The sequence below is a fragment of the Periplaneta americana genome, chromosome 2 (assembly GCF_040183065.1).
Source record: "Periplaneta americana isolate PAMFEO1 chromosome 2, P.americana_PAMFEO1_priV1, whole genome shotgun sequence".
Taxonomy (NCBI): domain Eukaryota; kingdom Metazoa; phylum Arthropoda; class Insecta; order Blattodea; family Blattidae; genus Periplaneta; species Periplaneta americana.
In genome coordinates, this window is record NC_091118.1 from 173,875,115 (window position 1) to 173,902,694 (window position 27,580).

Here is a 27,580-nt window from a genome sequence, read left to right on the forward strand (position 1 = left end):
TATCTGTATGTAGCTATAATTCTAGTCCTTATGTAATGAACCATACATAGAGAAATCAGCAGGATTTTAAATTATATGTTTATGAAAAAGAAAATCTTATTTTTACGATCTTGTGCAATCACTGGACCACAACTATGCAGTACTCACTTCTGCATTAAGTATGGTTACCAGACGTCCCCATTCTCCAGGGATAGGCCCTGAATTGTGTTCTTTGTCCCTGTACAAAACTCTTCCCCAAATTTAATAATTTGTTTCCAATGATCTCCGGATTTTCAGTGTTAATTATTACAATTATACAATTATCACTGCTTAGGATATTCATCTGCAAGATAAAATACTGTAGAGAATACCTACAGTATATTGCTGAGACCTCCTTCAGAAAGAAAAAAAATCGAAGTGACAGTCCATTACCGTACTTTTCTTCAAATGTAGATGGAATTCATCTGGATGAAATAATTTATTTGATAACATTTATTGCTTGAAGAAATATGTGACAAGAGAAAATACCAAAGTCGACAGGAAGTAGTGTTTCAGTGGAGTTTTTCCTTCAGTGAAAATAATGTGGACATCGCAAAAATCCAGAATGAGTTTAGAAACTGCTCGAGTTATGCTTAATATCTTAACCAACTTCAACATAACCTATCAGAAATTAGTTGCAAAACTTGGAACTAGAGAATATCTGCTTAAAAAGTTCTCTCTCTTGAAAAATACCAGTAATCTGAGTAGTAAAGTAAAATGAATATCTTTCGTAGAATGAGTTTTTTAATTTTTTGAAGTGTGTAAAACAATATAAAGGAGTGGTCAACTAACAAAAATTAAAATTACTTCCTTTTTTTTCATAAGGCAGTACCTGTTCCTGGAAATTGTGAAAAAAATCTGGTAACTTTAGCATTAATTGTAGTCAAAAATATTCTTTTAAATTAACTCTTCGAAACTACTGATTTTAAAGGACAGGAGAATGGAATGTGGCATAAATGGAAAGGGGTAAAAATGAATATAAATAGGCTGTTAAGTCTACAAATTGATATTCAATTATTGGAAGGTTACCTGACAAAACAAGAATAGAAATTTATATACACTGTTATATTATATAAGCTACAATGTAACTGTACCTATTTCTAAATGCTATCTACAATATAATATATACATGTCATAGATAATGCTACTTATACTCAATCTTTTGACAGCATATATGTATAATATATGCTACTTTGAATAATATTATATATATTATCACATTCATCTTTTATTCATTCTTCCATTCAGATCATTACTCCACTAAGAAGGTACCTAATGTAAAAGACATAAGAAACAAAATGCATCGCATACAATTAACATAACTTAACATATTGTGATGCCAATATTGTGAAATACAATGGATTAATATAAAAAACACAATAATAGCTGCTGAATCAATGTCTCCACGGCATTCTTCTAAGAACTAAAAAATACATGGACATTCTATTTATATGACACAGGGAATATTTGTAGTTTTTGTTCTCATGTAAAGAAAAAAAACATCATTACCCGTTAAAGAGCTAATCCCTGTCAACAAAAGCATTAACCTCTATATTACTGTTGATAATTAACTGAATACTGTTTTATCTATCTAACCATTACACATTCATCACAGAAACTTGATCTGGACGATAAAGTACATAGGTATGTTTAAAATTTTAAATAATATCAATTTAAGCATTGTAAGAGATTATGTTCTGTTGATGTGTAGGCTGAGAGAGTTCCTGACTGGAAACTACATGTCAACACTCTCAGAAACAGCAAGGAAATTAATGTCATAAATCACAATTAGGCCTATTTAAAGTACCGGTTAATCTTAACTTCTGAAAGAAATTTCTCACATTGTTTCGAAACATTGTTCCATAAGGGTGCAAACGGAGAGATATAATAGGCCTACTATGAATTCTGATAGGGGTATTCACTACATGCAACTAAAAACAATCTTTATGAAAATGAGCTTAAAGGATGGCAAAATTCTTGACAGTTGAGAAAGAATAAGCAAACACATTTGTACCAGTGCTTTCTAAATACCTAAACTGCTCAGATGTTCATCCTGCCTACCTCAAATCAAGACCATCTTGCTCAAAAACAGGGACGTGGTATAAAAGATACAGTAACGATAATAAGAAATTTCCATATGAAGTACATTCACATCTCGTCAAGTTAAAAAGAGGAAAATATGTTCACAGAAGAGTGAGGTTATGTTTATTCTAAATTAGTCTGTTTTTAGATGTAGGCATAATACACATTAACAGCACATAATCTGTGAACAAATTACTGTATACATAAATTTGGAATCGTCAATGACTTCAAAAGGATTAGGACTCTTTAAAACATGTTCCCTCAACATATTTACTACTAGTACTAGGTAATTCTGGATATTTATAGCTAAACAAAATAATGCAAACTATTTCTCATATATTTATTATTGAACAGGGATAGTGGTGATTTTACTTATTATGAAACATAAGATCTCCATCTTTTGTATACCTAGATGTATTTCATGTATTTTAGAGTATGGTACCGGTTAGTCATAAATTAATTTCAATTTCTTTTATAATTTTACTAGAGAGATAATATTGTAAAATATTTACTATATGTAAAAGATTCATGATAATGTTTTGTTTTTTATCCTCTAATGCTTGTGAAGCGAACAGAAAAAAATATATTTTCACTGTAGAGTGTATTTTATAAAGAAAAATAAACCAACAGACACTGCTTATATTCTTAAATGTTTTATAGGTATAATGAGAAGAAAAACTATTACCTATGAATTAATAAAAATATATTGAGCTATTGAAAATATTTTCACTGAAATCAATGAAAAATACACCCTGAGCTCTCTCTCAAAGTCTAATATGAAACATATTGGATGTGAATTTATGGTTAAAATAATTTAAAGATAGCACAGTTTTCAGGTATGGTACTGTATAGCACCTATTAACTTCGAAAACGATTTCTACCATTAGAAGAATTGCAAACATTCTCAATTTTGTAGCATATTAATATTACCGGTAATGTATAAAATTGATGTCTCTAAATACAACTTAAATCCAAAAATAATAAAATTGAATTTATAAATTTTGCTATAAAGTATGATTTCTTAAGAATTCGGCAATGTTATAATTTTATATAATGTACTACGGTACAATTTGTAGTGGTCAGATAAACAAAATAAAATTACAATATACTAGCACTGTTTTGACATTGACATCAGAAAAGCCAAGAGACTACTGTAGAAAAATCATGATAGCAGATAAATATGAGGTATATGTCCCTGATTTGGCAATTAAAATATTTATTCAAAATATAATTTAAACTTGAGCCAGTTGTGTGATCTTTTGTTCGTTATAAAAAGCCTACAGATGTTTTCTTCGCTTAAACAAAGAAATTTTAACATCATGATGCTAAAACTATGTTAAATGGCTTTCTGATGAAAATGTTAAATTTTAAAAAGAACTAGTTTCATAACATCTAATAAACTTCTAACAAGTGTATAAAAATCTCAGACTTTGATCAAATTCATATAAAACTGTGGCAAGACATGTTCACATTTTTAAAGTGAGCTATCAAATTAAAAAAAATGTATACAACAGAGGATGCTACATAGAAGGTATAATACATTGGCAATGCATAGGGAACTAAGTTTCATTTAATTATTCATAGAGCCAGACAGTTACAACATTTAAAATCTAATATTTCTTAAGTTTGTTTTATAAAAAAAATATTTAATATATATAAAGAATAATTGATACAATTTGAGCACAATTTAAAATCATATTATGGTGTATTAAAAGTACATTGTAAATTTATATCTTAAATTTGTACACAAACTTAAAAGGCATTTTGTGTTTATGAGGAAACATAAATAAGTCTATTTTAAAAATCATATTCTAGTTAAATATCGAGTATCTTTTAATAATTTCAATTATTTTTGTGTATCAAATTTGATTGCTCGTTAAAAATATTATTAATGTTCACAAAAACACTCTAAAAGGAGCATGCCTAATAATAATCAAATAATGATTTCGTGTTTTCGATTATACATGAAATGTTATAATTTTAAGAAATTAAATAAATATAAACTGTAATAATTTTCTAAATGACAATAAATATTACGAGAAGTCATTTAAAACGTCAAATTTTGGTGGCATTATTCTGACAAATTTAATTATGTTAAACATAAAGTTATATCCTGACTGCCCAAATGTTGTTACCAAAACAAATGACAATGAATACAACCCTACTAATGTTAACACCTGAGAAGAGTTTTGTTTCATATGACTTTCGATTCAGGGTTATATTAGGTATGTTAATCTACATTAAAAAATTGTTATAGTTTTGTTTGAATAGACAAAAGTCATATCCCAGTGATGATCAACGTGATGTATAACCAAGAATAATTATTAGTGTTTAAATTGAGAAGGGTATAATCCTTTGCAGCCATTTTTATTAGTGAATTTAAACATCATTTCCAACATCTTCTAGACAAAGATAAGTGCAAGAGCAATCTATGCACTTGGCTTTAAGGGTCTATGAATATTCGACTCTGCCGGCAAACAGCTTGCTTCCAGTCGCTAATTATGGCCGCACACTCACAGATGAACGTCTATTTGAAGACTCTATCTATTAAGGATTTTTCGAAAAATAAATTCCTGCACAGCAATATGCGGTATTTTCTCTGATACATCTAAAGAATACTGCATATGAATATATTCTTAAACTTACCAAAACATTCGTGGAAGTTGTTGAATTACTTATTTATTTATATATCCTCGGAAGCACAAAATAGCAAACTTAACGAAACAAAAATTACAGCAGAGTAAGTTAGTTGGTATAAAGCAAGAAATAGTTATGGACTTCGGTATGTGAAATTATTCTTATGTTATCCATTTATGAAGTGAGAAAAATCTTCAAAGCTGTTACAAATTAGTACCCCATTCAGGACTGAATCACATACTCACAGAGAAGAAATGACGTAGCAAGGGAGAAAAATGAAGTGAGTAACAAATCACAAATGACTGTGCAACTTCCATAAAAACATATTAGTATCAATAAAGACTCAACAATCATAATGAAAAGAGTGAAAAAGTGTAAGATATTCTAATAACATTTAAAGTAAAAGATAATAATCTTAACTGAAATTTCATTATGATCTCACAAAAAGACTTAAAAAATTTTGATTATTTAATACTGTATATGAATGACTATACAGCTTATTCATCAAAATTAATCCAGTCCCTAGTATCATATCCCACCTCCCTCAAATCTATTTTTATATTATCCTCCCATCTACGTCTCTGCCTCCTCAAAGGTCTTTTCCCCTCAGGTCTTTCAACTATATATACATTTCTGGATTCACCCGTATGTGCTACATTCCCTTCCCATCTCAAACGTCTGGATTTAATATTCCTAATTATGTAGAATATAACATACCGTACAATTATAAAATCTATTATGTAGACTATGAACATAAATTTTTGTCCCTTGCTGATAACAAAATTTCAATTTTCAACTTTAGGTCTCGTTTAGATATTTCATTATCAAATACATTGAGGAGTAGGTAAGCCATCCATGGAGTTGCGAAAATTTAAGCAATTACCTAAGAAAAAGAAAAATGAATACGTAATAAGATAAAATACAGTTGTCTAAATTTATATTTTAACAAATTTTCAGTGTGCTACATGTTCTTACAACAAAGTGTTTGATATTTTAAAAAATACATATATGTACATTGAAATTCATTGATCTGGGGCAACTAAAGCCCTGAGAATGCCCTGGATGAGAGTGGTGGCAAAATTGATTATTTAAGAAATCTCTATAATCTTTTTTGTAATATCAAGTCAAAAGGATTGTATTGAAAAAAAAGCCCCGATATTTTGTCACAGCTAATAGAATAAAAGGAAAGTAGTCATGGACTTAGCAAAAACACTTGTATCTCCAACATCATACATTAGAATGGCACAAATTCATAAAAATATAAAATAACCTTGTACCAAAAACGGTTTTCTTAAAAATTCAGTTTGGAAGTAACATTACAAAGGCTCTTTGTATAATGTAAAATATCCCATGGCATCCATGCATGTATGCATATTGTTCATTTTATATATATACACATTTAAAAAGTATTATACTCTACTAAATGTTGTTATATTCACAGTTTATGTTTAAAAATACGTATCAATAAAATAAAAACCAACAGAGTGCAACATCCATACCGAAATATAACATTTCTTCTAAGTTTCTCTCTCTCTTTTTACTCACACACATAAAAATCTCCAGAACATGGAAGTTCTAACATTGTACCACTCTCAGTTTGATATTGAGAAATAGTCTTGATCACATTAATGAAAGTGCTCTTTTCTAAATGTAATCTTCATCTTACGATGTTTGGTGACGTATATACGTCCGTTGATGTGACATATTGATGAATTAAATACTATTATAGTCACAATCATGCCATGGTATGAAAGAAAAATTTCACAACCTCGAGCGGGAATCGAACCTGTGACTTCCTGGTCTCCGGTCAGGCGCTCTACCACTGAGCTACCGAGTTCGTCCAGTATGAAAGGATAATTCCGAGCCTTTGTCGCAGGTTCGATTCCCACTCGAGGTTGTGAAATTTTTCTTTCATACCATGGCATGATTACTCTTTTCTATTTATCGCATGAAATTTAATATCTTCATCATATCAAACAACGCTTCACAGGACTGAACTAATAATTATATTTCTCTATTTAGTAAAAATACAATGTATACTGTATCATCTACATGTCTTCTTCCTTGTACCGGTACAGTAACTAAAAATATCTAGAAATTCTCCACCCCTTCCTCGACAAAAAATACACTTTATCTTTCAGCAATAAATAGCAACTGGCAATCAGCTTCGTTAAAAATGTACTGCATGCAACAACTGAACTCAACAATAAGTGTCAGTTTTAAGAATGTTGTTGTTTTCTAATGCCAGGCATTTGACAAAGTCATTTGACCTCTTGCACTCCAATATTTTTCAAAGATATTATCATGGTCAGCCAATGAAGCACAGATTTTGAGGTGTTCCGAATCCATTGCTTGGTTTGAGTTGCACAATGGGCAGTTAGGGGACTGATATATTCAAATTCTATGCAGGTGTTTGGCCAAACAGTCATGGCCTGTTGCCAATCCAAATGCAGCTACAGACGATTTTCGTGGTAAATCGGGAATTAACTGTGGATTATGATGCAGAGAGTTCCATTTTTTCCCTTCAGATTGTGTTATCAAATCCAATATGAAATGAGTTTTAAGAATGTTGTTATTGAGTCTTCATGCAAGTCTGTGTTGTCTAAAAATTTTTTCCATACAAATTTCATATTTTATTGTACAGTGCCTTTGTGTTACAGAAATGTATGTGGCTTATATTATCATGAAGCTGCAATTCTTGAACAACCCTCACCTTATATGGTTTTGATTTTGAAGGTTTTTGTAGCTTTCCAAGCAGGGGTTTGCAAAATTCCTGTTTCCAAGTCATTACAAAGATTTCTATGCACTTCATTTTAATCTTTCTTTCCTGTTTCCTGTAAAAGTCTTCACACAGATTTCTATGGACTTTGTTTTAATCTTTCTCCAATTTCGTCAAGTTTCTGATTGGTAAACACACAGCAATGTGTAGTTTGTCATCGAGAACATATTCTGTTGTTTTAAATTTGTTAAAAAGATTACGCACAGTATTTCTGTATGGAGCAGGAACACAGGGAAATTTCCTTAAAAACCGTCTCTTCATTCTTCTGCGCTAGTTAGTTTATACATAAGAATCATACATAAAAATTCTTTCTAAAGTGTACTTATGTTGTGGCATTACTGTTGTAGTCTTCTTGTCGGGGAAATTAGGCTAAGTAGCCTGTTCTGCTTTATGCCATCTTTTTTTTAGATCTTCCCAATCGTTTTCTTCCATCTACCTAGTAAATTAGAATTTGTTTCGGTAATCTTGAATTTTTCCAGACTATTAATACCGGTACCGGTATCATTTTTCCACATATCATCTCAGCAAACTATATCGAAGCGAATATAAATCCTACTTCAACATTCAACACATTCACTTGTAACAAATCAAGTACTCAAACTGAGTTTCATGGGAGAATAAAGGCCACAATGACAGGTAGGCAGCATACCGGTACTTCCAGCCATTATGTGGGCCACATACTAGCAGCATATAAGTCATGAAAAGACAATATCATCATAATCTTTAGCCAATAATAATTCGTCCCTCACTCCTTCTGCTTGTATCAATTTTAAATTCAGACATGAATATTATAAATGGGTGATTGGCTTCTTATGCAGAACACTCGATAGCTAATTCATTGGTTCTTCTCAACTGGTTCCTGGGCTTTATTTAAGTCCTTCTTAAATTTGTACATCAATCATTGGGTAGGTGTAATGCTGCAAAGCCAGAAGGTCGCGTGTTCGATTCCCGATGAGGTCATGAATTTCCTCCACTGATATAATCCCTCCAGCTGCACTGTGGCCCTTAAATTTACTCAGCCTCTAACAGAATGAGTACCAGGGATAAAGGTGGAGGACACATAGGACTGATATCCCTACTGTCATTAATGTCAATTGTCTGTAAAGGTTGGAGCTTTAACCTGGTGCCACCCTCTGGTCTGATTTGGCCTGTAATGGGGTTCATTTTACCGTTTTCACTTGAATACAAGATGTACATATTTATAATAATAATAATAATAATAATAATAATAATAATAATAATAATAATAATAATAATAATAATAATGATGATGATGATGATGATGATGATGACCTTACAAGCTACAAAGGATACAACTTGATTTGATAAAAGTTACGTGTATACAATGTTATGTTTTATTTAACGACGCTCGCAACTGCAGAGGTTATATCAGCGTCACTGGATGTGCCGAAATTTTGTCCCGCAGGAGTTCTTTTACATGCCAGTAAATCTACTGACATGAGCCTGTCGCATTTAAACACACTTAAATGCCATCGACCTGGCCCGGGATTGAACCCGCAACCTTGGGCATAGAAGGCCAGCGCAATACCAACTTGCCAACCAGACGTGTATACAAGAGTTACTTATAAATTAAACAGTAAAATACTATGAATTATTAATTAAACAATGAAATAAAAACTGTGTAGCAGAATTAAACTAAAATATATAGAATGTTACTGGTAATATATTTCAAATAATGTTAGATAATATAATTGGAAGAGGTTACTATGAGACAATTGTGAAAATACAGTGCTATTAGGATGCATGTCTAAAGAAAGGAGTTACCATATAGTCAGTGACAGTTTAAGTCAGTATAATTAGAGTGAACTGCCAAGAAGGTTATCCTTTAAGGTATTTTTAAAAATGTTTATTGTCTTGCAGCTCCTAATACTTTGTGACAAGAAATTCCATTGTCGCGAGGTGGATACTGTAAAAGATGATGAATAACAAGATGTTCTATGAAGAGGTATACTTAGTATGCCACAGATAAGTAATCAGGTATTTACATATTTACCATTTTACTCAAATGGGTAACAGGGTGATATTTGTTACTAAGAGTTGATAGTGAAGTAGTGGCAATTCTGTAGGATATAGAATTTTGTGTTTATTGACTTTTATTCATGAACAAAGTAAATCTGTTACATGGGGACAACGACTTTACTTTTTTACTTTACTTCATCCAATGAAAGTTACAATTAGAATTTTTTCCCCAGAGTCGAATCTGCATATTTTTGGTCCAGAAGCAAACATTGTAACCAGTACATAAAAGACGACATAGGCCTATGTCAAAACATAAAATACGTATAATTTTGTACAAACAACTTACGTGTATGATACACTAAAATCACAGAAACAGCACATTGCCATTCCTGCAAATCAGTGATTTTTGTACCCATGTAAATAAAAGTAGGAAAACTAAATCAAGGTAGATCATGTTCATTCAGATTCAATAAACTTATGATAACTAAATTCAGTTTTACATTATTATAGTGAGCTGAAGTTCTTTTCTGACATAGAATTACGTCTTATTGTTCAGAACATATGACGAATATACACTGACTGCATGATGAATTGAAAGTTCTCCAAGAGTACCTACTAAATGGTGCGTATGTTTCATTCGCTAAAATTGAACAATAACAAAATGGCGGCAACCTTCAGATATGGGTATGGTGTTGTTTATTAAGGACTATATCACCGGATATTTAGTTAGTATAATTTTTGTGTTCAGTTGTATGGTTTTGTGTGTTTTAGTTTGGATAGTTTGACTCCGTGTGTAGTTGGTATAGTTCATGTATTTAGTTAGTATAATTTTTGTGTTCAGTTGTATGGTTTTGTGTGTTTTAGTTTGGATAGTTTGACTCCGTGTGTAGTTGGTATAGTTCATGTATTTAGTTAGTATAATTTTTGTGTTCAGTTGTATGGTTTTGTGTGTTTTAGTTTGAATAGCTTGACTCCGTGTATAGTGGTATAGTTCATGTATTAGTTAGTATAATTTTTGTGTTCAATTGTATCGTTTTTGTGCGTTAGTTTAGATAGTATGTGTGTTTAGGCTGTACAATTTATGTGTGCAATTGGTATAGGTTTTTGTGTATTTAGATTGTGTGTGAGTTAAGACTAGGTATGTGTTCAGTTTGTGTATTTTTTTCTTTTTATCGTGAGTTTAGTGTGGACAGTTATGTTCAGATTATAATTTATGTGTTCAGTTTACATGTATGTTTTGTGGATGTTTAGTTTGCATAATTTATGTGTTTAGTCTATATTGTTTTTCGTGTTTAGTTGGTATAATTTGTTCATGTGTGTAGTTTGTAAGTGTAAAGTGTAAGCTCTCTTGGACTGGCTCCCCAAGTGTAGTAGACCTTCAGCTCACCCTACACTCTCCTGTAGGAGGCCGTTGCCCTTATGGGATTTCAGGCTTTTCGTATTTCGTATATCACCGGAACAAATGAACCAAAAGCGAAATCATAGGTAATGAATGACTGTATAATTTTAAAAATTAATTTTCAGAGTAACAAAATAAAAATAATTGTAAAATCAGCAAAAGAAAAGGTGTGAGTCTACCAGAAGCATAAAGAAGAGAAAAAAGAAGCCCGAGAAGCCGAAAAAATCCAAAAGACCAGCGCAGAAAAATCAAGAAAGTAAAGAGCCCATAAGAAGGCGCGAGTTTAGATGGTGCTCCAGACACATAGCCAGCTGAGTCTATTATAGAGTGGCTACGGAATTACTATGCCATCATCATTATCTTCTTCATCAGCAACATCAGACATCAACTTTTCGGGCTGGTGGCTTGTTAAAAATATCCTACCAATGTTTTGGAATTATCCCAATAAGAATCTATCCCTTGGTTGGTACGATAGGACCTATAGAATTAGGTGTGTCCTGTACTCTTTGTTGCCAACTGAGTCTTATTTATCAATACCGTAAAAAATATGTTTTATTTATTTATTTATTTATTTTTGTCCTTTCTGAATATCCATATTTATATATTATCTAATTTTGTATATCCAGTAAGTTTCAAAACAATTATTTTGCTGACTATGATTCGATTCTGACCCACTTGTATGTTTCAGGAAATTCTTTTATAAAAGTAAGGAAATACAAAAATACAAGTGATTTATTTCACCTATTATAACCTTTTATAATCATTTACGTATTTTACCCTATGAAAATGTTCTTCTCCTGTAAGAAGATTACCGTGCATTCAAGTAGAACAGTCCTGTAAATTCAATTTCAAGACAAATTTTTCAAATATATTGTGCCGGTAATCGAAATATCCGCATGAATATAAAAGAGCACTAGCATCACATGATTACATATCTGAAAACCTTAGACAACATCCACAATCATGCATGATACATAGACACCAATAATCATATTGTGCTGCTTATATAGGCCTTTAAACTAATGCTGTAATGAAATGTGTGGAAATCTGAGTTCTCAAAAATTGAAAACAAAAATATAATTGTTCCCATTTCTGCAGGCACTTAACATTTTATTACATCACGAGAACGAAATATAAGCGAAAGATCTTAAATATAGTTTATTGTAAACAAATCACAAACACACATACGTTCATCCAAAGTTACTGAACAGGAAGAAAACTTAATAAACATTCGATTATAAACAATATGTATATCATTACTAAATGAAAGCACCAAGTAATTTATTTATCTTTTTTTGTTGTTTTCTGGTTCATTTTTGTAAACAAGAATAACAACACACAGTACACATTCATACACTAGTTCAAAAATTTGTACATGATGCTGTAGGATTTTATTTTAAGTATACATATGCATGTTCCGATACTAACAGTACATTACGTGTAGTAGGCAACATAAATTTGAGTGTATAAAACAGTAGTAAATTTATATTAATAGCATATTATAAAGACATACATTTTCAAAATATTATACTTTCATCTCTTCGAAGTGTCTACTAGTTTAAGTCATATAAAACTGAAGTGACATAAGAGAGTGATATGATTTGTTTTTAAATTACTTTAGTAAGTTTTAATATTGATTTCAGCTATATTTTGTAACTTATATATATTCCTAAAATTTAAAATTCTACATGGTTAATGTCAACTGAAGGTATATGCATAAAAGCACTTTTTTAATATTGTCGTAACTGAAAAAAAGCATGTAGGCTAAGAAATCATGTATATTTTTTAAAGAGATTTTCACATTCTTAGTTCTGTACATATTATTCAATAAGCCAAATATTTAACATAATAAATCTCAAAAGCATTTTCTCTTTTTGTGACACACATATAGTCTATTTTTTATTTCGTTTCAGTGTGTAAAATATATAACATAAACACATTTAAACATGAATCTATTGTCGTAACATCACATATAATGGTATCATCTATTCTTTCAGTTGATAAAAATTCACAGTTTCACTACTCTTTCTAAGGTTTACTTTTCAATGCTCTCTCTCTCTCTGCTTTCTAAATTGAGCAATATATCATAGTGAAAATAAAATTTAAAACTAAGACACGAGTGCACAAAAATTTTGACATATGCTATTTTGATTTAAAAATTAATTAAAGACGAAAAAAATAAATGTATAAGTAAATATTATGAAAATAAATTTTATCCTATGATACATGTAATAGAACTGGGTCAATTGAGAACAGAGATAAATAATAGAGTTAGTTAGTGGGGTTTAAAAAGGATGCGTCAGCTACTATGGCTATTTGCGCCCTTATCTAAAATCTTTGATAAATAATAGAACTTTTTACACATACGTCCACATATTTTTATTATTAACCTGAATTTTAGAGATAGTTCTTGGTTTATGACGAATTTCTGTCCTGAAAAACTATACTGTACAAAGACTATTATAAACTTACCCTAATTATAGAAGTCACTAGCAAAAGAATGAGTTACGATGAAGATCTTTATCAAAACTGACACACATACAATATCATTATATTTAAAAGGTGGAAATGAATGCAAGAAAGTTGTTTTGAATATACAGGGCTCCTATAAAAGACCTTTCCGGTTTCGAACACATGTAATTTACGTTCTATGAATCTGAGGTGCATGAAAATAGCACCAGACATAACCTCAGAATCTGGGGGTCGGAAAATCCGCGTACCTACGTGGAACTTGACTACAGGCTTGATGTGTGCCATGTTACCAAGGGGAGACACATTGAACATCTTTAAGGTAAGGAACTAAACATTTTGAGTTTCTTTTTCCATTGGTACTATTTTCATGCATCTTAGATTCGTAGAACATAAATTACATTTGTTCGAAACCGGAAAGATCTTTTGTAGGAGCCCTGTATATTAACTAAATGTACCTAATACTGTACAGTAGAGGACACAACATTTAATTAAATTAATACAGTTGCTTGCTATATTCCTTGCACAGACTGAAAGATTTTGTGAGAACATTGATCTTCTTTGATACTGACGTATTACAGACACTTTAAAGTTCCTGTTCGAAAATATTCTCGAAATAATTATGCATGCAGTTTTGATCGTTGAGATGTCATCATTTGTCCTTCTTTCGCTTGTTTTATTTTGGAATCTAAGCACGAGGGTCAAGAAATACTATTACACTTCTCTAAATAGACTAAGTTGCAGCCAAATTCTTTAAACTTGAAGACGAAATGAAGTAAGCTTACTGGTATACGTATTAAGTACAACCAAAAGTAAAAAGAGTAAAAATTAATTAATTTAATTCATTTCAGTCTCACAATGATCATCAGTGTGGTCTCCGATATTCAAACCTTATAGTCTCTTTTTCATTATTTTTGGACTTACAACTGTCTTCTCAAGGATGCACTGGAAGGAATGGTGAATGGTAGAAGAGTTTGGGGCAGAAGAAGATATCAGATGATTTTTTTCTCTTGTACAGAGGAGAGATCTGAAGGCATACACTGCAGCCTGAGGTTTATTGTGCTTACCACTCCTATTCTGTGAATGGTTGGGTAGCTGAATGGCCGCACTCTTGTACAAGTACAGCATGCTGCATCATGAACTTAACCCGGGCTATTGTATGGATGATGATGATATGTGAATTGCCTGCTCTCGTTTCATAGCCAGACGTGCTGACCATTACTCCACAGCGGTGGACTATCAGATGATAGACGACATTAAATTAAATGGATCATATGAGGAGAATAAGAGGGAGGCAGAAAATAGGATAGATTGGAGAATGCTGGGTTTGCAGTAAAAGACCTGCCCTTGGGCAGTACACTATGAATGAATGAATGGTAGTTATTGTGAACAGTCGCAAAATGAGGGTTATTTGTAGTTTTAATTGAATTTACTTTGTACTACTATTGAGAAAATTAGAATCTTGTGTAATAGTTCTACAGGGAATCTCTAAAGTGAAACATCACTTGTAGCTCACACTGAATTCAGAGTGATTCATTCACTACCATTGGAAGGTGGGAGGAAGGGAGGGCGGGTAGTTGGCTAGCAGGTAATCGTTTACACAAACTGTATGCAGACGTAGTTGTACTGTCGTACTGTGAATGTTTGAATATGTATAGTATGCAACAAAAAGCTTTTCTTGTGAAGAAGTATTATAGATACCGTTCTATAAGAAAGTGTCGTCGTTTATTTCAATGTGAGTTCGCAAGTGAAATTGTTTCTAACAGATCTACAATCCGTACATTATTTGAAAGTTTGAAGAAATGGGATCTGTTCTGAATAAAAAAAATCTAGTAGGCCTCACGTTCTCACTGGGGATAAATCAGATTAAATAGGTGTCAAGCTCGAATAATTTCCGCGAAAATCTTTAAAATGCCTATCTCAAGAAACCAGAGTATCAAATCATTAGCAGCAAGAGCAACCAAGAAACTTCTTTTACATCCATATAAAACACAAATTACCCATGAATTAAGTGAATATGATCCAGCCTCAATATTAAATTATTGTAATTGGTTTCGCCAGTCTTTGTATGATGGAGAAATTAATAAATAAGATAGGTCTGATTTTTTTGTTGTGATTAAGGGACCGATCTCTTTCTTACTGTGGTTATGGAACCAATTTAACTGGAGAGAGTATCTGCTTTGGTCAAGAAAGAGTGAGTTTGTTAGTCATCGCGCGATCTTAGAGACTCATTGTATAGAGCGTTTGCCTACGGGTGAGGCCAGGAAAGCGGCATGTACTGATACGCCACTTTGTGCGGGCAGTTGTTGAGACACGCTCGACAATCAAGGACATCAAGGTCGACAAGTTATCAGTTGTGAGCCAGATGTTGCAGTATTTAACACGTACAGTGCAATTTCTTGACACAGTTGCTTAAATATTCAGCGTTGTGTAAAATTTGTTAACAATGCAAAACGCAAAATTCACGCTTGAACAGAGAGTTTTTATGTATGATGCATATGTGAAAACAGAGTCATGTAGAGAGATGCGTAGGAAATTTGAAGTGAAATATTTGGGTGCTACAATTCAGAGTAGAGAAACTGTTAGACGTCTTGTTAACAAATTAAGGACAACAGGGTCGATAAATGCTACAATTCCTAAGCGAAAACAAAGAGTATTGATGGAAGAAAAAATTGATGAAATCAGTGCATAATTTACACGCTCTCCTAATAAATCTCTAAGAAGTGTTTCACAGGAAGTTAGTGTTTCAAAAACATCAGTCTTTACTGCTGCTAAACTTTTAAAATTAAAACCCTACAGAGTATAGTATAGAAAGTGGAAGTTTACGGATAGACGATTCCCGCAAGCGACACCGCAGACAGGCTGCTTTCCTGGCCCCACCCGTAGGCGAACGCTCTGTATATAAGATATGGTGCAATATCTTTTAAAATAAATTGTAATTAAATTTCGACGAGTCCTGGTGGAATTTTTAATGAACAAAGACTTGTTGGGTCACATTTTCTCCGTGAATTACGGTTTTCTCTACCATCATTGTATACATTTTTCATCGTCATCATAAACTGTCTTAAGCCCAAAAGTAAGGCAGTAACTGCATCCCTCACGAATGTTCGGTTGAAAAGGAAGACCACACCACTTCTCAGTCCAAAGGAGGGACAGAATAAAGGCTGCTAATAATACGTATATGTAAGTTCACAGTGTCGTAAAAAGAGAAATTTGAGATTATCACAAATCTATTTAAGTGTTAAGTTACATAGTTCACGTGTATTGTTTTTATTGAATATAATCTTCTTAAATTTAGGGCCACACTTAACCACTCTCTTATGCCAAATTCACATAGTTCAATCAACAAATACAGTCATCAAATGACGCACCATCATCTATCATAACCTGTCACATACCTATATTAATTATACTTTAACTTCATTCGTGTGTACAAAAACGCCTGAGTGACTTCAGTCATATAAATTACGTTAAGGTTAATGCTTTGCAGACTTGCTAATAATATGCACATCTACATATAGATTCCTTTCAAAGCAAATAGCTACCAAGACATTCGTACCTATGTTACTTCATGTTCCTGCAATTTACTTAACTATCTTATATATTTACACATATTTCATAAATTCAATTTAAATTGTATAAGATGTAGGTATAGAAGTTTAATAATACTTCTTACTAGGCCAAGATTGGAATTAATGTCATGTAATATAGTATAATTATATTACAATTTTATTTCAATATTCTTATATACTGAAATTCAAATATATTTATCTTTAGAGGCTGAAATAGTAAGTGATTTTATAACATAACTCTCTGTAACTGTTTTTAACAACTGTATTTGCATTATAAAGTGAGATTTGTCTATTGCTTTTTCAGTCTTAAGTCAGTTTCTTTCCAGCAGTTTCCATTTTCATTCAGAAAATAATGTTTAAAATAACAGAAAGATCCTGTGTAATGGGTTGAAGTGCAGTGGGTTGAGAATAACTGGTGAATTATGGGGGGAGGCGTAGATTTTAATCTAGGAACATAAAATATAAACTGTAAGAAAATATTACTTATCTTCTTTACAAATAAATAACTGTAGCTACTACTTTGTTATCTTTACGTTTTTAATATATTATACAGCCTAATATGAATTATACGTTATTAAGTTGCACACTCTTCCTGTGTCATTTTGGAAGTTCCCTCCCAATCTAGGAAGTGATAATAAGAAACTTCATTTTACATTTTACTTATATATGGACTTCTTTCCTTTGGAAACTTTAAAAAACGTATAATTTACGTTTCATTACATATAACGAAGTCGCATGACACGATGAGTCATGACAGACTATAGCAGCCATTTAACGAGTAAAAAGATGGAAGTGAATCTGAAGTACACATAAGCTGCCTCGTGTCTTGAAAGTTTTAGACTCTATTTAGAAACATTTCGTCATAGAGATGTCTCATAACATATCCAGCCTTCAATGCAATCTTTAGCTAAAAACCAATTTTACACGATAATTCGTCTAAACATATTTAACAGTTTTGATTACCAGTATTTTTAAACAATTGAAACATAGACAGGTACAAATTCAACTCTACATTTGAGTTCAAATATATAAAATATATTTTTAAACTAAATTTGAAATAATGTATATCAGTTAATGTCAGAAATATTGTGGCCATCGTAATTAAAAAAATAATATAGCCTAGGCTAATGATTTTTATCTCAACATGTTATATTAAACTGTACAGAATTCTGACAAACTCGATATATTTTTATTCATATAAAAAAAAAAAAACTAAGTAGCTTCATAAGTAAGAGCCAAAAGTTTTCATAATATTTTTCCGAACAAAAGACAACAAAATTAAAATAAAGTTACGCAATCTTATAATTATACAATTGCTATTATTTAACAGGCATATTATAGAAAAACTATGATATTTGTAACAGAATAAGGTTCTATAAAGAAGTATCAATGTAACATTCGTCTACAATATTTAATGACAATATATATATTACAGACTTTTGTATTGGGTGAGTCGACTCCAAGCTGGTTGAAGAATGCAGAACTACCCTGGAAACCTAATCCAGAAGAATAAAGTACAACTCATCTGGGTTCCAGGACATAGTGGAGTGTACGGTTATGAATAAGCCAACCTACTGCCAAGCATGTAACTTCCATTCAATGCTATGGCCGGAACCCAGTACTGGCATCTCTAAGTATATAATCAAACAGGGTCTAAAGAAGAACCTGATGAAGGATTTACTAGGAAGCTGGAGATCTACACCAGCAATGAGACAGTCCAAATTCCTTTTTGGAGAACCAAAACTTGACTCAACTAAACAAGTCCTGACTTCGAGAAGGAGAATTTTAAAATGGGTAACTGCACATCTGACCGTACACTGCCATCTGAATAAGCATGTAACGGTACACATATTGGGTCTTAGTGATGAACAAACTTGTAGAAAATCTGGGATGGAGGTTGAGCCATCGCTTCGCATTTCACTGGATTTTCCAGGTCTAAGCCAAATCAGGTAAATCGGGAAACACATGCTATTTTCCAAGGAATTTCAGGGAATTAAACCCAGTAGCATCGCAAAGATAGTAACACATTGCAGTCTTTTTGGTAGATTTCCAGTTTGTGGGATCCTCAATGGACCATTTGTGCTATAGTAGTAGTCTACACCCTTAATTCAGAAGAAGACTACAGACTTTGCAGGAAAAACACAGAAACAGCTCAACATATGCTATTCCTATTCAATTTTCGAGCATAACAGACTGAAACAAAACTATTTTAACAGTCATCCAATGAAGTATCTGTATCCTCTTGTTTAAGGGCAAAGTGACATTGCAGTGACTTGATGAATATTTCAAAATCTATCGCAGTAAGCCAAATCAGTGCATATTGGAGCTGGCAACAGTAGGCTCATGAAAGAGCTGATGGCGGAGGGATGAAAGAGAAAGAAGAGAATCTTATAATCAACCTATAGTTAGATATTAAAAATGGCTAATTTACAAAGTTATTTAATTTTATTATACAATGATATTAACACCACATGAAAGAAAAAAATAGAAATATGATATATTTCGTTGTTGTTGTTGTTGTAATATATATACACAGAATGTTTCAAAAGGTAAGCTCAAACAGCCAGGAAGTGAAAGAGGAACTTGAGTGGAATAAGTAAAGTATATATACATTTTTCTTGTACCGGTATATGCTACAGTTTAACAAACATCAAAGAGTCAAGATGCACTATCGAGGCCATGATAAAAGCATTTTGAGCCAAAAGGGTTGATAATGCTTATCTGTATATTATTGGACGATGTGCCCGTATATACATGCCAATGAATGTGGTACCGGTATTAATTAGATGACATACCAGTTAATTTCACAAACCAGGTATGTCAGTGGTTAGACCAGCAATTACCAACACGAATTGGAAAGGAAGGTCCGGTAATTGGAACAGTATACGTGGTTAATACACCTTCATAATCATAAACAACAACTCTTATATACAGGGTGTTTCAGAAATAAGTACCGAATTTTTTAGGGCTGATAGGTTGGGTCTGGTTATTCATTTTAAGGATAGGAATCTGGTGTACCTGATGAGTTGCTTTTATTCTACGTGATGCCTAAGTTGGCATAGCATACCTGGGAGATAGGCAGCCGTAGGTGGTTTGGAATGAAAGAGGAAACAATACGTACAGAGTAGGCTACTTTTTAACATCACACAATGGTATGGGGTTCGAAACACAAGATGTCTACTTTGGTTAGGAAGAGAAGACACGAGACGTGAAGATCAGTTTTATTGTTTACTTTTACATTTATTTGAAAACAACTCACAGAAGATGTTCAAAGTGTCTGCTGTTGCCCTGACGACACAATTCCATTCATAGGACCAAGGACTATTGGAAATCATGTGCATTATCGCGAACTTTGCTTGCAGCAGCAACAGTAATTAGTGCCACTAGGTCTTCCTCAGTGTCTACCAGGTTCTGATATACCAAAGCCTTTATGTGTGCCCACAAATAAAAATGAATGAGCGTGAGATCGGGTGACTGTGCTGGCCAATGAACCAGCCCATCACGACATGTACTCCGTCGAGATGAGAAACGTAACATTAACTGAAGAGCAGTCAGCAGATACACTACGTAGTCGAAAGGTGGCGTAGCAGTGTAAACAAATGAAAGGTGCTCTTTTCAATGCCGGCTACTTAACTTCCAGGCAGATAGACAGAATGTTGACATTGGATAGCAAGAGAAAAGGGTCATTGCGGACACCATGTTCCTATGCAAAACATAATCATCTAGGCACAATCTATTATCCCTAAAAAATTCGGTAGGCCTACTTATTTCTGAAACACCCTGTATATGTATATATGTATGTGTGTGTATTTGGTACTAGGACGTTGCAAATAACACCAACAAAGGCATACTGGGAGAAAAGATTGCAGTGTATTCCTGCCCCAGTTGTATTCGTTCCTTCTATATGAGATCCGTCATGTAAACTTTTAGCTAGTTCTTTTCAAGATAATGAAGTTCTATCATTTCTAGTGCAGGTACATAATATGTACATTATGCGATAAAATTATGATATTACATATAGACCTTTTCTGTAATAAAATTATGCATGGGCTGATAACCCAGGTTAGAAAATGTTATATTACTTTCCATACTGCGGTAATGAATGTAGACAAATTATATAGATTGGCAAGACAAAAGTTATAAATTTGCATAAATTCATATTTTTAACGATTAAATATTGTGCCAATGAATATTTTTCTTACAGTTGCATATATCTTCAGCTTATCGCTCTGTTTTTCAAACTTAATTTAACTTATTTTTATAACAGATAATCAATGCATGATCCCAAACGCCGAAAATTTAAAATGTGGTTATGATTATACATTAAAAGTTGAGTCATATTAATTGTCCAGTAAGACACGGGCATCTCTATGTGTGTTCAGCATTTGTTTCTCTACATATTTTGCTTTTATGATGTTCATACCTAGAAACATATTTTCCAGTTTTTAATTCAATCGATTACTGTTTGCCTACAATTACTGAAATCGACTTACGCATGGCGTGTAAGAACTGTAAGCTATAACTTACTATCTCAGCCATTATAAGTTTTAAGCAGGTTCAGTTCAGTACAAAATTATTTTATCCATTATTAAAACATGTCCATGGTTTATACAGCAATGTTCTTTACTATATTGTTAACAATTTAAAAGCCACTTCCCATGTAACAAATACTTCTCAAGAACTGACTCCTATTTACTAATTTTTCTAACAATATTACTGTTTTCTTTTACAAAAATGTAAAATTTAAGTTTTATTCTATAACAGCTTATCAAGGCACCTACATGATCTTTCAGTGACCTTCCTGTTAGACTAGCAAGAGATCGTACCAAGATATTACCAGTTTTCAACAGGAGTTCAAAGATTTAATTTATACTCCTCTGCTATGTATTTTTGACATACTTCCTCAATTTTCTGAATACGTACCAGAAGTTTGGAAGCCCTTAACGCACCTAAATACTCCAAATTCGAAATTTTATGAAAAAATTATTTTAGCACTGTCAGAGCTGCTTTGATTTTAGTGAATGGAGTTAATTTTACAAGGTCGCATCGTAAAAGAAAATCTTACAATAGTTACTCTACCAGTTTTCCGTAACTCTGCTTAGGATACACAAATATCATGGTTGGAAGCCCTCTGAAAGGACCACATCTCCTTCTAAATCATTACACTATATCAAATATATAGGAAATATCAATCACGCGTCCTAAAAAATTAATAAATTTTTATTGCTATAAATAGCAACATCGTAAAAGTGAGATAGTAATTACTGGCCTACTGTTAATAGGAATTTATTTTTAAAATATTACAGTATTTTACTTACAATACTTTCTTAAATTCTCGTCAAAGATACTAATTTCAATTCATTCTTAACTACTATAGTGAATGTTATGAAATATAAAAAATATAACCATTAAATATTGACACAATTATCATCTACATAGAATGAGATGATTTATCTTTAAACAAGTTTCTGCTTCGAATTAATTATTTCTGAATAATCAACAACAAAGCACTCCAATTATACTTCTCATAAAGCATACCAATTGTTTAAAAAGTGTCTGAAAATAATTATTCCCTTTAAAAATTAATAAACGAGATTTAATATTTTATCATGTCTGTTAGTCAGCATAATGTTAAACCAAGTCACAAAATATGCTGTTAAATCGTGGTAAGATCTTGGTACAATTATTTTACCAAAAATATACAGAGTTGGAATTATTCAATTACCCTATGGTAAAAACTACCATAATAGCAGAGTATTTAACAAGTGGGTAACAATCTCAGATTACCATTATATGACAATCGAATATTCATATCATTTTACTGTATGTAACTGAAGTGAAGTTTCCCATAAAAAAAAAGCATGAAAAAATCTTAAAATTTTAGGATGCAATGTAATGAATGATCTTAGAAATTTTTCCATTAGTATTCAGTAATTTACATAATTACGTATAAAAATTAATCGTTTTATTTAAATATATATAACAAAATTAATACACTTAGAGATAAAGATGAAACAAAAACATAAAATTTAATAATACAAACATTTTACAACAATTAAAATTAATAAGTCAAGTTCAGAAGTGACTTATTGTTAAAAAAATACCATATCGAGACACTATAAAATAATTAAAACTGACATATTGTTAAACTTTTAATGACAAGTCTCCATGTAAATTTTAAGTTTTAAAGCCATTAAATCGTCATATTAAAAGAGGGTCAATTTAGGATAGAAAAAATTCTAATTTAATTTTAGTTAACTTAGGTTACCGTTATATATAACACTCAGACTGAATATTTGCTCAAAACGAAACTGATTTTAAAAAGTGTCAAATATAATATTGAAAAAGAAATTTATATTATCGTGGCCTTTTAAAGTTGAGTTATTATGTAAGAGTCTTGTACAGTATGTACTGTACTTCTAGAATATTAACATTGCTTTCAATAAGGAATTAACAAAATATAATCTACTGTCACTAAATTTAAAAAATCCGTGATTAATACCCACTTATTAGCAAGAATAAATTCCCAATGTTTACCCATCACGGTAGCTGTTACAGCAACAGCTGATGTACCATATAATAACTAATTAATCTATGGCTTACATATGGTAACTTCTACCATGGATTGTGTGTGTGTGAAATACTCATCACATTACAACACTACCATGGCTTCCGGCTTCATCATGATCTTTATGTAGTTCCTAAGATAAACTCAAGCCCACCCTGCTTAAAGGTTAAATGCTGCATACATTCACACTAAAATTGTAGATTTTGTTTCTGGAGAACAAAACCCACTAAAAGAATACAGAGTTCCTTTCTGCCATGAAGACAACTTTAAAATATTAACACAGTTAAGCAGTTATTACTTGTTCAGTGATTAAAATAATACCATAGTTCAAAGGTGATAACACAAGTTATCTTCTTTTCAAGCGATGTTCTTTAGGTAAGGAGGTATCAGAGTTCCATACAATAATTATATTATATCTGAGTTGTTAGACTAGGAACAATCTGTGTTTAATTAATTAATTTCTTATTACATACCCTATAATTCTGAAAATAATGATCTTTAGTTTCTTGTGAAACGTTTTTTGTTAAATAGTTGAGCTGTTTTTCGTTGAAGATAGTTTTTATTTTTAGGCGTAATTTTAATTATATTATTTTAATGTACCGAAGTACATATGATATTTCCATGCAGATATTCTGCGTCATCATACGATGAAAGAGTAATGGAACAGAGAAAAATTCTCTCCGGCACCAGGATTTGAACCCGGGTTTTCAGCTCTATGTACTGATGCTTTATCCACTAAGCCACACTGGATACCCATCCCGGTGTCGGACAGAATCGTCTCAGTTTAAGTTCTAACTCTTGGGTTCCCTCTAGTGGCCGCCCTCTGCACTACGTCATAGATGTCTATGAATGTAGGACTGAAGTCCACACATGTGCTGAGATGCACTCGTTATGAGTGACTAGTTGGCCGGGATCCGACGGAATAAGCGATGTCTTAAATCACGAAGTGATTTACGCATATATTATTTTAATGTACCGAAGTACATATGATATTTCCATGCAGATATTCTGCGTCATCATGCAATGAAAGAGTAATGGAACGGATAAAAATTCTCTCCGGCACCGGGATTTGAACCCGGGTTTTCAGCTCTACGTGCTGATGCTTTATCCACTAGCACGTAGAGCTGAAAACCCGGGTTCAAATCCCGATGCCGGAGAGAATTTTTCTCCATTCCATTACTCTTTCATCGTAATTTTAATTGTTACCGTACTAAATTTTGTTGAGATTTAAAATAAGCTATATTATACATAATGTAAAATAGAGCTTTCGTGATCAAAAGTTCAACTTACAGGATTAAATTATTTAGAAACAAGTTTTATTATACCATATGGTATGTATATAAAATGGCACTTGAAACTGGAAAGGTAATTCTTTTTGTTTCTTTAACAAATCGTGTAGTCATAGGCCTACATCTCGTCAAACTTGTAATACGAAAATTTGTCTTTATGATTTATACCACAAGAGAAAGCACAAGAAATACGGAGAAATCAGCTTGGAATAGAGAGGAAAGAATATAATAAATGTTTCATGACAGCTACTCTGTATTCTTTCTGCAGTCTATATAACAATTCACAACCACACAGTGGTATAATACAAACACACCTATAAGCCTCCCACAGTTACATAGCAACCCCCCCTTTTTGAGCTTTGAGAAACATTTAATCTATATTTGAAAGGCAATATAGATCATGCATTACAATTTGCTGATATATACTCCGTACTGAGATATACAATAAGAAAATGATCACACAGCTACACCTACAATGTAGTCGAGTAATTTCCCTGTTTCTGTTTTACGAAACAAGAGAACAGTAATATGCAGTTTCTAGAGAACCTGTTACGTACCTGATTTCTTTTAAGGTTCCATTGCTGAGGGCTGGAGGGGGTTTATTCAGTCTTCATGTTCATTGCATTGAATATGGCGTCTCGCACCATTTCTCGATGCTAATGAATGGGTCAGTCACATGGCATAGCCATGTCACTGTGTCATACACTGGTTTCTGATCGAGCCTTTCCTGCAATAGGATTAAGCTCCTCTTCTTGTGGAGGTACTTGCTCATCCACAAAATTTATGCTGCCCGCTTTGTACCAGACAATAATGTCCATAAAGAATGCGCAGAGTAAAATAGCTCCAGTAGTGCCTGTTACACAAAAATCAAACGAAAACAGTGTTTAAAATTTTACAAACTGTATTTGTCTTATCTTAAATGAACCTACTTGTGTAAAATATTTGGAAATATACATAGCTCAGCGCTTAAGATACAACAAATATATTAATCATTTATGCAATAGGAAAACTATAAATTTGTGATAGGTACTTCGTTCTTTTATGCCAGTTACTGTGTTACGTCTAGCACAATTGGCTCTAGTTCAACTAGTGTTACAATAGGTAGCCTGTATTAGAGAGGAGAGTAATTTCGAAAAAAACTCTTAACCCCATAATTTTGCTCCTGAAACGAATTATAAAAATTTATTTAAATAAATCTTCACTTTATACAACCAATTTGACCTTTATTTGTAATACTGTAGATTCTATAAACTACCGGTAATTATATACTGGTAATTAATGTTATTAACTTATTTTCATAATGTGTCTCAGTGAAACATACAGCAGGGTCCGTATAGGCCAGTTTCTATCTGACGCTTTTTCAATTCACTGCAAGTTAAAGCAAGGAGATGTACTATCACCTTTACTTTTTAACTGTGTTCTAGAATATGCATTAGGAAAGTTCAGGATAACAGAGAGGGTTTGAAATTGAACAGGTTACATCAACTGTTTGTTTATGCAGATGACGTGAATGTGTTAGGAAAAAATCCACAAACGATTAAGGAAAACATGAGAATTTCACTTGAAGCAAGAAAGAGATATGTTTGGAAGTAAACCCTGAGAAAACAAAGTATATGATTACCTCTCGTACTCAGAACATAGAACAAAACGGAAATATAAAAATTGGAAATTTATCCTTATCCACCTACTATAAACAATGTAACACTTTGCGTATAACATTTTTAAACTAAACCATTAATTTTATTTTTAATGTAATAACAATAACAATTAGTAGTAATGTCGTGTGGCTCCACAAGAGATTCTGAAATGCTATGTTTTATTTAACGACGCTCGCAACTGCAGAGGTTATATCAGCGTCGCCGGATGTGCCGGAATTTTGTCCCGCAGGAGTTCTTTTACATGCCAGTAAATCTACTGACACGAGCCTGTCGCATTTAAGCACACTTAAACACAAGAGATTCTTTTGGGCTATCTTACAGGCTGTATGATGAAAGCCGGTAATGCAGCTATGGACAGGGAAAGTGAACTTTATGGTAAGAAAATGAAGTGGAGATACTGAACAACTGAAAAGGTATAATGAGAAATGAGACTTAATGTCTGCAAATATTACAAAGAATATATTTTAATTGTCCTATGTTTTTATTTCGTGATGTCCTACATTTCGAGGAATGCGTAGAAATGCCACATTCTGGATTAAGTATCACAGCTACTTGGTTTGGATTAAATCTAATTTGCTTAGTGCGAGTATAGGTGGAAATCTAGTATAATATGCAAGTGAAAACGTGAGGGCGGGGGGGGGGGATAGAAGAGGAAGAGAAGAAACCATTCAAAACAGTACCAACATTTATAGATTCAGTGAGTGTTAGAGATTATGAAATTGAAAGGAAAGAAGAAATAAATATGAAGAAAGAGAAACAGAAATAAGGCTGAGATGAACAGTAAAGAAAGGTCAGAACCTACAACAGCTAAGGATTTGGATAATAAAATTTCAGAGGTATTAGATGCGATTAAAAAAAATGTGGGAATGTGATCAAAAAGTGCAACTAAAGTGGAATTGGAAAAAGATGGAGAAATATAAAGAAGAGAGGAAGTGAATAATCAAATGTGTAAAGAAAAAGTAAAAGTATTTACAGGAAGTAAGGTGGAACTGGAAAAAGATCGAGAAGTATAAAGAAGAGAGGAAGTGAATAATCAAATGTGTAGAGAAATAGTAAAAGTATTTACAGGGAGTGAGAATAGTGAGAAAGGAATTGATGTAAGCGGAGTAGTGAGAAAGTGAAAGTGAAC

The 27,580-nt window shown here is 32.4% G+C and overlaps 1 protein-coding gene across 3 annotated transcripts in view; it reads right to left on the reverse strand.

Annotated features, from left to right (window-relative positions):
• Positions 1-1,008: 1,008 nt before the first annotated feature.
• The window catches only part of Oatp74D (Organic anion transporting polypeptide 74D), a 905,484-nt gene continuing 878,912 nt past the window's right edge, over positions 1,009-27,580 (reverse strand). For all 3 annotated transcript variants that reach the window (XM_069818960.1, XM_069818962.1, XM_069818961.1), the window contains one exon: positions 1,009-25,646. In XM_069818960.1, coding sequence (XP_069675061.1) covers positions 25,492-25,646 — 155 coding nt within the window. In that variant the 3' untranslated portion in view covers positions 1,009-25,491. The remainder of the gene's footprint in view (positions 25,647-27,580) is intronic.